General features: G+C 54.8%; 1 protein-coding gene across 1 annotated transcript; it reads right to left on the bottom strand.

Moving 5' to 3' along the window:
* Positions 1–493: 493 nt before the first annotated feature.
* Positions 494–12,058, bottom strand: Scrt2 (scratch family transcriptional repressor 2). Its single transcript, XM_052181521.1, has 2 exons — positions 11,926–12,058; positions 494–1,278 (listed from the first exon to the last, which is right to left on the bottom strand). Exons 1-2 carry the CDS (start codon positions 12,056–12,058, stop codon positions 494–496), a joined length of 918 nt encoding a protein of 305 aa, XP_052037481.1.
* Between the last annotated feature and the right edge of the window lie 2,178 nt (positions 12,059–14,236).

Below are 14,236 nucleotides of genomic sequence, written 5' to 3'. Positions count from 1 at the left end.
CGGATGGACACACACACACACACACACAGAAATTCAGCAGAGACCCAAGGGATGGACTGTGTGGACAGGGAAACTGAGGCAGATAGAAAATCAAGGGTACATTTGGGTTTAGATTGAGGGTTCCAATAGAGGAATGGCCAATGACTCAACTGAGAAATGAAAAGAAAGATCTAGTTAAGGAGCACAGCCTAGAGTCGGGGCCGGAGAAACTTCCAGCGCCGGGACCTGGAAGAGGTACGGACCTGGTGCCTGAGTTGGGAGCCTTGAAGGCCAGACATGGGGTCAAGGTCCGAGTGGTGGCCAGAATGAACAAAGTGGGTGGGTGCGAAGGGAGATCCGATGCAGGAAATGAGCGTGGTGGGTTTAGTCGGGGCTGAAAAGAAAGTTCTAGGCCAGGATGGGGCTCACCCCCCACCCCACCGAGGGCGCAGGCAGGGGAGACGTGGACTGAGGGATGGGAGAAGCCTCTGCGGGCATCCCGCCTGGCAGAGGCTCAGCTGGCCGGGCCGGCGGGAGGCGGCGGCTCGGCGGCCTTCACGCACGCGGCCTCGCAGTGCTTGTGGAGGTAGGACTTGAGCGCGAAGCTCTTGTCGCACTGGCGGCAGCGGTAGTGCTTGAAGGCCGAGTGCGTCTGCATGTGCGCGCGCAGGTTGGAGCGGTCGGCGAAGGCCTTGCCGCAGTGCGCGCAACCGAAGGGCTTCTCGCCGGTGTGCGAGCGCATGTGGCCCTGGAGCAGCCAGGGCCGGGAGAAGGCCTTGCCACACACGCCGCACTTGTGGCGCAGGTTGTGCGTGAGCACGTGCATGGCGAGCGCGGGCATGGACACGTAGGCCTTGCCGCACGTCGGGCACTTGCGCGCCAGCTGGCTGTCCAGGCTGCGGTGCGTCTGCTTGTGGCGGCTCAGGTTCGACGACGTGGCGTACGTCTTGCCGCACTCTGCGCATGCGTGCCGGTGCCCGCCTCCCGCCGTCGCCCCCGAGCGCCCTGCGCGCTCCCCGCCGCCGCCCGCGTCCCCGGCGCCCGCCGCGTCCCCGCCAGCCCCGGCCCGGCGCCGCCGCGAACGCCCGTCAGAGATGAAGAAGGCGTCCATGGAGTAGCTGTCGGTCACGGCCGCCTCCCCGCGGAAGTAGCGCGCCGACAGGCTGGACTGTGGGCTCTCGGGGTCGCTGTACTCTTCGGACGCCGCGGCCGGGTAGGCGGGCTCGGCGGGCGCCAGCTCCAGCCCAGGCTTCTGCTCGCCATCGTAACCGCTGGGGGGCAGGCAGTGCGCCACATAACCTGCGGGTGACAAAGAGGAGCATGAGACCGGGGGTTGTTTCCCCGCAGGCCGCCCTATGCCAGTGCAAGCCTAGCTAACCTGGCAGGAAACCGGCGCCCATGCAGCCTGCCCACTGGGATCTAGAATCTCCCTGGGTGGACCTCTGTTGGTGCAGAGGTTGGCTCGGTTCTGTCCATTTGCCCTTCACTGTCACTAATATGCACAGCAGCGGGGGGGTGGTAGCTTTACACTCAGTACAAGAGAGACTGAGGTGCAGAGGGACAGGCAAGCAGTCTAAACGTGGTGCAGCCTCTGCGCTCCAAAGATGCCCTCCCACACGCCAAGTACGTTCTGCCTTTCCACCTCTGTAACATGTGCCAATCTCTGCCTTTTTTTTTTTTAATTCTTTTGTTGGGAGAGTGTGTAGCTCTGGCTATCCTGGGACTTGTTGTGTAGTTAATCGAGCTGGTCTGGAATTCACAGAGATCCTCCTGTCTCTGCCTCTCGGATGCTGGAATTAAAGGCATAGATACTACAGCAGCCTTTGACTTTATTGCATTTCTTATCTGTGAAATGGAGCTTGTAGGTGGTGCATGTGTTACCTCAGGCACTCGGGAGCGAGAGGGCTGAGGCAGGAGGATCATTTGAGGTCAAGAATTTGAGACCAGTCTGAGCAATCCAGTGAGACTTTGTCTTTAAAAATGCTTGCTTTGAACGGAGCTTGCAGTTAATCGGACACCCAATAATTGCGATGGGTGATAAACATGTAAGTATTAAGTACTTACTGTATACCAGCCTAGACTTCATGCTTTACAAAGTTTAACTCAATGGTCATAGGAAATAGTGTAATTATAGTTCCTATTTCACAGGTAAAGAAATTGAGAGGGTGCACATTAATGTTATATAAATGTTAGCATAATAATTAGACTTCTTTCTTTTTTGCTTAAAAGTGGCTTCGATGAAGATTATTTGCCTTCCTCTCCCCTACACTTTGAATTCTCTAGGACTGGGTCTGTACACTTGGCCCTGCCTGGCACACAGTAGGTGTGCGATAAGTGGATGTTGCATAAAGGAATCAAGAGTCCAGCTAGACCTACATGCCCGTTCCGGAGGACTTAAGAGTCAAGAGTGTGGCACGACATATTAACTACACCAGGATAGAAGTCTTCCTGAGCTGTGTGTGTGTGTGTGTGTGTGTGTGTGATACAGACAGACACACAGACACAGATGCTCTCTCCACCTGTTCTACTGGAGTTTAGGCCAGAAATCCTGTCATGTATTTGAGTGACTGCTGTATGGGCAGGCTGAGGCTCTCTCAGGGGACTCTGTAGGGGCTTCTGGAGAGCAGGGTCCACCCCATTTGTCTCTGACTCCCACGGCCTCTACTGATCTTAGTCCTTTCCCTGGGGACCCTGGGGGGCTGGGCTCCTCCGAGTGTTCCTGGCAGACACTGAGCAAACCTATCATCCAGCACTTAATTACCAAGTGTTCCCATTGTCCTTTGATTCCGGAGAACAATGGAGGTTAGGCCCTTTCTACAGCTTTCACAGCTGAGGAGGGGCAGTCCCATTTGGCCCTCTGTATCTGACCTCAGGGACCTGTAACGCCCCTCTGCCCATGGCTTCCCCCATGAAGGAGCAGCTGGGTTTGGAAGCGCCATTCCAGTTATGTCTGGCAGGCTGGGCACTTTGGCCAGCTTCTTTCCCTTAAAGGACCTGGCTCACCATCCTTCAGGCCTCTGCCTTTTTTTTTTTGGCATTTGGGATGGACACAAGTTGAAATCTGGACACACCACACTTCAGTACCGCCAGCCTGTGTCCATTTTTCTCGGTCTTATCTGTGGCCTGCACAGGACCCTCTGCACCCAGAACTGACAGGGAATCAGGTGGATGACTCAGCAGGAAGGTCAGAGGCAAGAGGACAGTGGTGGTGAGTGTTTTTTAATTCAAGAGGTAGGGTGACGACTGTCCCAGAAGCACTTATCCCCTCTCCCATCTGGTTGTGGTCTGGAAGGCCCACTCCAGGAGCCAATCTGACACTTGTCACGGGCTGGGTTATTTATTTCGTGGGTTTTCTCAGACCCTCTCCTTCACCCCCTCCAAGTGGAGTTGGGAGCAGTTTACTGAGCACTTGCTGGATGCCAGGCCCTGGACTAAGAGTTCCACTGTCACTTTGAGTCCAGAAATCTCTGACAGAAAAGGAAACTGAGGCATGGGGTGATGGGACTTTGCTCATGGGATGGAATACAGAGTGGAACCCACTGCACCATTGTGTGTTCCTTGTACCTTAGGAGACACCCAAGGACAGGGGAGTGGCTGGGCCCCTCCTGGCTCCAGGACCCCAGCCAGTGACACCTGCATGCAGAGTGAGTGTCAGAGAAATGCCCGGCAGCCTGGCTCACCAGCACAGCAGCCTGGCTGCCCGCCATCCTATCTACCTGCTCTCAGGCCTGGTCCACACCTTGCAGGCCATGGAAAAGGGGGGGGGGGCAGTTTGACTCCAGGACACAAGTGCTACAGCAAGTCATCTGTCTTTCTGTGTCTCGGGTCCCTGTAAATGACTTATGAGATGAGATCTGTTGGGATTGGTCATGTGATTTGGTCTGATTAGTTAGCATTTTCGAGGCAGGGACTTACTGTGTAGCTCTGGTTGTCCTGGAGCTCACTGTGAAGACCAGGCTGGCCTCATAGTCACAGAGATAGCCTCCCGAGTAATGGGCTCAGAGACGTACGTCACCATGCCCGGTAGTGACCACCACTCTGTGTGCTCTCTTGTTAATGGCTGATGACATCCTGGTCAAAAGCAGAGCTTTGGAAGCTGTCTGCCTGCAGTGGGTTCTCACAGTATCAGTCCCAGCTGTGTGACTGTGGTGCTTGGAATGAGTGTTGGGTCCCAGTTAGTGACACTATTTGGGCAGGTTTAAGAGGTGTGGCCTGAAGGAGGAAGTATGTCACCGGGGACAGGCTTTGACATTTCAAAGCCTCACAGGATTCGCAGTCTGCTCTCTCTCTGCTTTGTGCTTGCTATCAAAAATGAACGTTCTCAGCTTCCTGTTCCAGTCACCACACCCCCACTCCGCCGTCATGGACTTGCATGCCTCTGGAGCCATAAGCCTAAAGTCTTTTATAAAATGTTTCCTCACTCAAGGTGTTTTGTCATAGTGACAGAAAAGTAACTACTGCAGTGGCCTCCTCCATCAGATCATCCCCTGCTCTCCCCCTTCCTCCCTTCCTCCCTCCTTTGGACTTGAGCCCAGGGCTTTGTGCATGCTAGCCAAGCACTGTGATACTGAGTTACATTCCCGCCCCATAGCTGTGTGACCTTGGGTAAAATGCTTGACTCTGATGCGCCTCTATGTTATCAGTGGAGGACCCTCGCTGAGATGCCAGGCTCTGTTCAAAGTGTTTTGCATGTATGACTTCTTATTCTCTAATACTGGTTCACTATCCCAACTTTCCCCAGCTGGAGTTTTGTGTCTCCTTAGCATCCATCTGGGTGCTTCTTGCTGCTTCTCTCTGGGCCTCTGGTTTCCTTCCTCTCTGGGTTGTGTCATTTCCCCATCATGTTCTGATGCAAAAGACTAGTGCATAGTAGGAACTCAAGAATTTTTCCTACAGCCCTGGCTCAGATGTGTGCTGCCTGTGGTGCCCTCTGCTGGTCACCTGCAGCACTGCCACGTCTTATCCTGATAACAGAGCTCTGTGGAAATAGGGATTCCTCAACAACAGCTGCTCATTTGCCTACAGCTACTTTTGGGATTGCCTTCAGGACCAGCACCAAGGGCCTAGGCCTGATGTCCTGTGGCTATGAGACTTATCAGTTATGAACGTCATGTGACCACACTTTGCCTGGCTATGTTAGGATTGCGTGGCTCTGACTTTGTGATGTTAGTAGGTTGTTTAACCTCTCTGGGTTCAGCGTGCATGGGAAGAAGGTTGACTAGGATGCACTAAAACTTTTCTGTATCGTGGTAAAGTCAACCCCTATGTGACGTCCTTTGTCCCCTTTACCTCTTACTCCTTGCTTCCCTTTCTGTTCTGGTCCACAGATGTCTCCCTATGTGACCCTGGACAAAGGACTCAGGATCAGTCCACCACACCTGCACAAGGGAGTTCATAATGGACGTTCACCAGGCTCATGGCACGCAGCCTCTCAAGCCATTGTCATCATCAGTCCTGTGTTTCCTGATGATGTCCAGAGACGTGGTGTCTCAGGCTGCTGTGTGACCTTGGACAAGTCATCTTCGGCCTGAACCTTGGAAGAACCTTAACAACACTGTACATCAGGCCTTCAGCCTTAGCATAGAACCCACTCAGGGTTGGGATATAGAAGGTTATCCTCCAGCTGACAAGCAGAGAAAGGTCTCTTTTGATTGGGTCCTGTTGAAGTGGGACACAAAGGGAAGACACTTCACTCACCCCCGACTCCTGTCCACAGCTGTGTAACCTCAGGTAAGTGCTGGGGCCTCTCTAGTCTGAAATCCCCACCCCCAAGGACAAGAACCAGAAGAACCTCTCCCATGCTTATGAGCAGGACTTGGAAGGTATGCATGCCACCTGAGAATGCCCAAGAGTCTACACGCTTTGGATTGTAACATTCATTTTTTTTAAAAAAAAAAATCTGGTGCCACAGAAGTGATAGAGAAATTGTAAGGTTTAACGTGCTGGAGCCTCTCCCCACTGTACCTTTCCTCATGCACCTGCCTGACCCTAGGGTGGGAGAGGACGTCTTACAAATCCTACTGTGTCTGCTGGCCTAGCAGTCAGTGCCAGCCAGCCCTGGGAACAGGTGCTACAGCATGCCAGAAACCTAGGAAGGCAGAGGACTCTCCCAAGGTCACTAGACAGGGAGTCAGGCTTCAGGATCCATAGCCAGCATTTTCTCCGGAACACCAGAGAGAGACTGGAGGTCTGCAGAGAAGGGACGAGAAGCAGCTGGGTGAGGGTGTCTTCCAATAGTGCCACACAGTTGGCCTGTATCTCGTGGGGCGGTAAAGTGATGGAGAGGGGAGAAACTGTCACTCTGGAAAATGGTCCAGCTTTCTGGGGTTGTTTGTAAATGATACCCAACCATAGTGACTCACATTAACTAAGCATTTACTGTATGCTAGGCCCTTGCTGAGGCTTATGACATTAGCGCAAGTCTAAGGTCATACCCTCACATACCTTTCTGTAGAAGCTGGAACCTGGAGAGGGGCCTTGATCCCTGGGGTCATAAAACAAGCTCTCCTCAGCACCTGCCTGTGGCTTCCTTTTCTTAATGTATGGGTCTAATCCAAAGCTCTTCTCCCTAGTGTGCCCCAGGACCCCACCCCCCATCCCCGTCCTGAGATGAAGAGGGGCTGCTGGGTTCCTGGAGAGGACTCATACTGCTGCCGTGGGGACCACAGGGATGCTGCAGTGGGGACCACGGGGATGCTGCGTGGGGGCCACGGGGATGCTGCGTGGGTATATTTAGAGCTATTTCTTGCTGTGCCAGGGCCTCAGGCCTCAAGAATCAGCGCCAGCCAGCTGAGCAGAAAGCCAGGTCTGTCAGCAGCAAAGCAGGATAAAAATAGTTTCTCCTGTCTGCTCACAGAGCTGGGCAAAGGGGCCGGGTACCTCCCCCTCCCCCTATTATAGCATCTTTGTTAGCTGTTCCCTGGGCACTGGACCAGAATGACACCCACCTTCTCCAAAGGCCTGGCAGCTGGTACCTCTGAACATCTGCCCACAGAGGTGCAGAGGGCAGAGTGAGGGGTCTGGCTGAACACAACCAGGGCTGAGAGCCCGGGGCTGATGCCTACTGACCCAGACCTAAGGGGCTTCTAGAGAATTCCAGCTCTCCTCCCCCACCCTGACTCCTGAAATTCCTTGTGTTCTGGGCTTTCCTGACAGTGACCCACTTCCTGTGACTCATAAGGAGGCCCACAGCTCTGTGGGAACCAACAGGAAAGACGTTACAAGGGATTGTAGTGATAGAAATATGTCTCCAGGTCTGGAGGTGTGCTGCCCAGGACCCACGTCCTCCATGTTCCTGATTTCTGCCCCAGAAGGGTACAATCAAAAGAGTCTCTTCCAAAGCCCTTTACCCAGAGTCTGGTGGCAGACGCCCACTCCAGGAAAGCAGACCCAGAGGCCTGGGGCCTCCAGCTCTTTCAGCGGCATCTCAGCTAACCCCAGTGAGGCCTCCGGGCTCTGGGCCCTAGAGCACCCGATATGGATGTAATGCCAGGCCCTGCCGTCTAGGCTCGGTAGAGTCCTCCATGCCTGGTTTGCTCTGTAGATGGTAGCAATTCTTCCAGGCTGCCCTCCCTTAGCACAGAGGGTATGTGTGCACATGCGTGTGGACCCAGAGATGCTGGGCTGTGTTCTGTGACTGACCTAAGGGCCTTAATTACTCCTGCCCTCTCAGGAATTGCTGCCAGCCCCCAACTCTGCATTGGCTCCAGATTATATATTCCACGTGGTTCTCTTCCATATTCTTCCTGCTGAATCCTGATAGTTCATAGGGAAACTAGACTCTTGAGTCCTCAGTCAGAGCTGAACTAGGTCACGTTTTGCTATTCCTTGCATGAGAGAGAAACTGAGGCTAATGAAGATGAGCCAAAGCTATACCCCAAAATCTTATCCCAGCCAGGCTTGAGGTGGATCTGGAATGACCTTGGACTGGGAATTGGACCTAGATCTTAGTCCTGGTCCCAGAATCTTGAGCTGGACCAGTTTCTAGGCACCAAATGTGTTCTGAATACCAGATTTGGCTCTGTAACCTTAGACACTGACCTTGAACGCAGTCTGGGCCTCGTCCTCAACCTGAAGTTGGATATCAACAATAGACCTGGACATGGTAATGTCTTTAATGTAGAGCTCAACTCTAGACCAAGATCAACATGCCAAAGGCCACATGGTTTCAAACACATGGCCCTGCTGTGTGTCCTTAGGCACCTATCCTGCCTTCTCTGGGTTTCCTCTGCTGGGATGGCCCTCTGCATCCCCAGATGGACCTTTTTGAGGTGTGGGAAGGGTATACAGCAACTGAACCTATTTAGCTGGGCTCACAGGCCCAGCTCTGGAGCGACTACTAGGCGCCATCAGAGGCAGCAAAAGGAAGTGGGAGCCAGTATAATGCGGTCAGCTAGATAAGCCCACGGGTAGGATGGGAGCGCTCCTCAGCCTGCTGGGGGAGGCTTAATGTAGCTGCAGAGGGCAGACAACTGTGTTATTGGATCGGCATTGATCCCTGTCTGCCAGGGAGGGTGCACTCTGCAAGGGTGTGGGTAGGACAGGGCTGGGGTGGAGGGGGGCTTGGCTCCCAGCTGGAGGCTAGAGGCAAGTGTGAGGGGAGGTGGACACTCCAGGAGATGTCCTTGGCAGCGGTCCCCAGAGACCACTGACATGCAGGCGGATAGCAGCTGCTTTCTCTGAACTGCAGAGTCCCGGCACAGAGTAGTGGGCTCTGGGGCTGAGAGGGTGGGCTTGGTAGAGTTGGGGGTCTAGGTTTCAGGGGGATGAAGGAGAGTGTGAGATGGCATTTCTGTGCTCAGAGGCACTCTGGAAGCAACTGGCTGTAGAGGGGTCAGTCACAGGAGCCAAGGGTCATCTTGGTGAAAGGCTGGGGAAATTAGATCTTGTCTCTTTTTCTTCTAGGGGTTCTAGAAGACTCTATCCTGAGTTCATCCAGGCTGGAGGGAGTGTCCCTTCCCTGTTTGAGGTTCTGTGGGCTTAGAGTCAGTCTGGAACCAAGTACACATGATGTTTACTTTCAGAGCTTAAGAAGGGAGTGGAAAAGAGTGGGGGAGGGAGGGTGTGTGTGCGTGTGTGTGTGTGTGTGTGTGTGTGTGCGCGTGCGTGCGTGCGTGCGTGCGTGTGTCTGTGTGTGTGTGTGTGTGTGTGTAGGAGTGTTCTCTAGGAACTCTCTAGAGTTCTTAGGTACTCCCAGAGCTGGAGGGGTCTACTTCATTTGGAGTCCTGCACCTTTATAAGGAACCCTGTTTGACTTCTACAGTTCCCCTTCCACGCCTATCACCCCCATCCTAACCCTGCATTCCAAGCTGCAGAAATGGCTTGCAAGAGGATCTTTCTAATAACTGGAACTACTTCCAACCCCAGTGCTCCTTCCTCCTTCTCCCTCTATATATCACTCTTTCTCCTCATCTCCTCCTCCCCCTTTCCCTTCATCTCCTCCTCCCCTCTTTCTCCTCAGCTCCCCTCCCCTCTTTCTCCTTGTTTACCCAGCACACTTACACATGCTGGGAGAGAGAGAAAAACTGTCAGCTCAGCAATTTTTCACACTTCCCTCAAATGCTCAGCAAGGTTATTTCCGGCAGAGCAGAGAGACAACGGCCACCAGGAGCCGGCAGGCTCTCAGAGGACCCTCAGAACACTTACTTACACATGCCGGGAGCCCTCATTGCACAGTCTGGACCACACCCCATCCAGGGAAGAGGCCCTTGAAAAACAAGGCAGAACAGACCCTATGTTTTCTAGTTGAAAGGTTAGCAGGGCCATCCTTCCTGATTCCCACAGTTCATAGCTAACAAGACAAGGTGGCCCCGGCTGGATGACCTGTTCTGCCATGAGAGAGCTGGCAGAGACTGAAATCCGGGACAACTTCCCCTCTCAGACATGGGGGGGGGTGAAGAGAGTCCCCCCCCCCCAGGAAACCCTGACAGTGGATCTCAGCATTGTCTTAGACCCTCACACTAGTTAACCTTCCACAGAAACTGAGCTTGTCAGACGCGGAAGGACGCTTACTTAGTTCATGACACCTAAACTCTTCTGGGGAGACTGGAACTACCTCCAACCCCAGTAGTCCTTCCTCCTTCCTCCTTCTCCCTCTATATATCACTCTTTCTCCTCATCTCCTCCTCCCCCTTTCCCTTCATCTCCTCTGGGGAGAGGAGGACTTCTGGGGAGACTGAGGACCAGAGAAGAGAAGTCATTTGTCCAAGGTCATGGTACAAGTCACAGACCCAGAGCTACCCTATTGAGTCCCAAGCCAGGCGAGTGGTTAGAGCAGCTCCTGGGCTTCCCCAGAGGCTAGGGAGTTGATCTCGTTAGGAAAGGGACAAAGATGGTGGTTTTAGGCTGCTGAACCTGGTGGGACCCTACATAAAGACAACTCCATCTCCATCTGTACTTCCCATCGTTCACTAAGGGGCTTTTTCCAAAGCCTGTTTGGACTGAATTCAAGGCAAGGCATTCTCCTGCCTCCTTTCTGAGGAACAGCCTGCAGTTTTGGCTGTGCATGAGAAATTCTCTGGGTTTCCTCAGCTGGCCCGGGGACAGGATCAAGCGGCCTGCAGGAGTTTTATGTTAGTCTCCTAAGGGATCCTATGGATTCAGACCTGTGGAGACTTCACTTCCTCCCAGCACCCAGCACAGGGTCCCCAGCCTTGACACAACCCAGGGTCCACTCTCTGTCCTGCCAGCCATCTGGGCCTTCTACCCCAAGGTCTTGGAGGTCAAAAACACAGGATGGCAGAGTGGGAGAGGGGGGCAGAGCAATGGGGGGGGGGGTTCTGTGGGTAGCTAAGTGGTGCAGGGAGCTGAGGGGCTCTAAGAAGCATCCGTGACCACTGTCTAACCTCTTTGACCTTGATGAGGTCACAGAGCCATTTGCTCAGCATCTTCTCTTCACCTGGCTCGGCAGAATGCTGGCATGTGGCTTGAGTGCTTGAAAGTCCCCTAGGAGATGCCCCCGACCGCCTGGGTTCCCGTCTGCCACTTCAGCGGCAGTGCGGCAGGGTGCCCAGTTCAGACTCACTCTAAGTGCCTTGCTCCCTCCTCGGCTTCCCCCACCCCTGTGATGTCAGATGTTTCACTCCCAACGTGACCCCTCCTTCCCAGACACCTGTCTTGGAGGGGCTGCTGAGCGCTGTTATGCTCGCCCCTTGTGAGGAATAGGTTCACAGAAGCACCCTTCTCTTGCTCTCTGAAGGTCACCCCCTTTGGGGCTTGCATGACCTCTTGTCCCCCAAATCCTTCTGACAAGAACTTGCTCTAAGAAGAGATGGGGTGTGGGGGTGGGGCAGGATATGGAGGCTTTCAGAGGAGCTGCAGTTTTGGTTGTTGGGGTAGGGTGGGAAACTGGAGAGAGGGGAGTACCGTCTAGGGGACCAGGAGGCACGCTGGGGAAACCCCTTCCAATAATCTCATCCTTTGAGTCCCTAAGACAGGCCCAGCCTTTGGCAGGCATGTGGCTGAGGGTAACAAAGAGTTGGAGAGAGGAGGGCTGGAGAGCACTTGTCTGCTGCCACTGCCAGGGGGAGTATGGTTGAAAGCGGGGCGGGTGCTCCCACTTTCCCCAGAGAGCCAATCTCCTCTCCCCAGGGATTGGCAGTCCTGGTCCCTTCCTTCCCACCAGGGAGCACGCAGGCCGCCAGTCTCTCCCTCAACAGTGAGAGGGTACTACAAGCCACCCCCACTAGGCTTTTAGGGGCGTCCTCTCTCTGTCACCCCTCACTCCAGCCGGATTCTAGGGCCACAACTTTCAAAGTCCCGGCTGGCGCGGGGCTGCGTGATGAGCCGACCCTGCCACTTTCCTTTGTACGACCTAGACCCAGCCCCGCCCGGCCGGTCCTCTGGAAGTCCCGGGGGGGTGCACTCGGCCAGAGACGCCTCCTCCGCGGTTCCCTGCTGTAGCCCAAGTTGGGGACCCACCGCTTCCCTCCCCCAGGGCCCACTCACCGTTGTCCCCCGGAGGCCCGCGGGTTCCGGGCAGCACGTAGGCAGTCTCCAGGGGGTGGTAGGTGGGGGCTGGCACCCCGCTGCACTGGAAGCCATCCGCTTTGATCTTCTTCACCAGGAAGGAACGCGGCATGGTGCAGCCGGGCGGGGGGCTCGCAGGGCACTGGAGGCCCGGTGGGGGAGGCGGCCGGCCGGCGCGATTGGCTGTCGGCGCGGGCTTCAGCACTGGACAGCTCCCAGCGGGCGGGCGGGCGGCCTCGGAGCCGGCGGGGTGGCGACGGTCGCGGCTCGGGCTCGGGTGCCGCTCGGGCGCGGCGGCGGCGGTGACGGCGGCGGCGGCGGCGCGCACACAGGCGGTCGCGGAGCTGTGCTCAGCACTCCGGCTGCCGGCTTTATATGGGACGCAGGCTGGAGGAGATCAGGTGGTCCCCCAGCAATGGAACAGTTCAGCGTTCTAATCCATCAAATGTCCCCCAGGACAATCGCTCCGCACACGTTCCCCTGAACCGGCGGTGGGGGCAGGCCAGGCGCAGAGAGGAATGAGCCAGCGAGCAGGCAGGAGGGGAGAGAGCGAGAGGGACACAGGCGCAGAGAGAGAGAGAGAGAGAGAGAGAGAGAGAGAGAGAGAGAGAATCAGAATGTGTGTGTGTGTGTGAGAGAGAGAGAGAGAGAGGGAGAGAGAGAGAGGAAGAGAAGAGAAACAGACAAGAAAGGCACAGGGGGAAAGTGGTTAAACACACTCAGGCACCCGCAAGAGAAAAAAGAGAGATGAGGACAAAAAGGATGCTCTCCACACACACCCTGAGGGGGATGCGAAGAAAGGGAAAGAAAGGTGCTAGAGGGAAGACAGGACGATTGAAGGGTGAGCAGCCCGAGCAGGTGGGATTCAGGCACATGAGGACTGGGGGGGGGTGTAAGAGTGAGACGGTCAGCCCCCACCCCTCCCCGTAGCCGGCTCCCTCTGCCCCAGTTCTGAAGTGGCAACGTGGATGCCCAGATCTAACTAGTCTCCCTGCCCCCAGCCTGGGCTCCTACTAGAGCCCCCTGTTGGGTTTGGGATTCAACTTTCTTCTTCTGAACTGGTGGAAGGAGCGGGTCCCCCATGCCCATGACGGCCTCACTCAGCCGGTCCTGTTCCGGTGCCTAGCTCAGCCGAGCGCTGCGAGAGGAAGTGAAAATCGCCCAGTAATTAATTTCCCTGCTGCCGGGGGGTGGTGGTTTTGACACATCCGAGGCTGTCTTTCCCTGAAGCGGGGGAGCAGACAATAGAGACACGTGGACTGCGAAGGGAGAAGGGGGAAGGGAGGGGGAGCGGGGCTCCTGCTGGAACTCTTTGCAGGTCAGCTCCTTTGTCTCTGGATGGATCTAAGTAGACCCCCCCGCCCCAATCCAGTCCAAATCTGGGAGAGCAGCCGTGCCTCGGAACTAAGGAACTGGAAAGCTCTGCCTCCTGCTCAGAGGCAGCCAGGCAAACCCCGGGGTGGTGGATCAGCCAGAGCAAATGTGGGGTAAGGTCAGTGTGCCGGAGTCCCGATACTGGACTCTGGGGATGCAGGGCTCTTCCTGGACCATATCATCTATTATGGATGTAAAGCTGATGGAGTGGGGATGTCCTTGGGGACTGGGTCCTCCAGTGCCAATTGGGAGTGGAAGACCAAGTCACACAGCGAGTCGGCAGCAGTTTCCAAACCTTTAAGTGTCCTCTGGCACCATGAAGTCAAGGGCTATGATAGTCTTGGAAGTGTGGCTGAGAAAGCTCCCAGTAACATTTGGGTACCTGGTCTTGCCAAGCTTGTACAATCTGGGAGTCTCTGTTTACCTTTCTAGTTACAATGCTTCCTGTCCTGTCCCTTGGGACATTTATTATTATTATTATTAGCATTATTATCATCATCATCATTATTACTACTATATTGTTGTTATTATTATTATTACTATTATTATTGCTTAGATGACCTTGGCCTTAACTGATGGTCCTCCTCATCACCTTGTACTCCAGCCTCAAGGAGCCTGCTTCCAGCTCCTTAACCTGGCTACCCTCTAGGACTCTGTAAAAGATGACAGGGTGTCCTTTACTCCAGCTAACCCCATTGTCCTCAAGACTTAGCCCTCCTATAGAGGGTGGCCTTGACTTCTACCATTGTAGACAACAGCTTGCCTGCCAGTCTCTGAGCTTGTAAGGTAACACAGCATACTCTCAACAGTGTGCGCTGGGTCTCCCAGCACTCTTGCCCAGCTAATGTGTGCCTCAGTTTCTGCATTTATAAATGGAGACAATGCTGGCTCAGGTGCCGCTGACAGCATTATAGGA

The sequence above is a fragment of the Apodemus sylvaticus genome, chromosome 5, assembly GCF_947179515.1.
Source record: "Apodemus sylvaticus chromosome 5, mApoSyl1.1, whole genome shotgun sequence".
Taxonomy (NCBI): domain Eukaryota; kingdom Metazoa; phylum Chordata; class Mammalia; order Rodentia; family Muridae; genus Apodemus; species Apodemus sylvaticus.
This window is presented reverse-complemented; position numbering and strand designations above follow the sequence as displayed.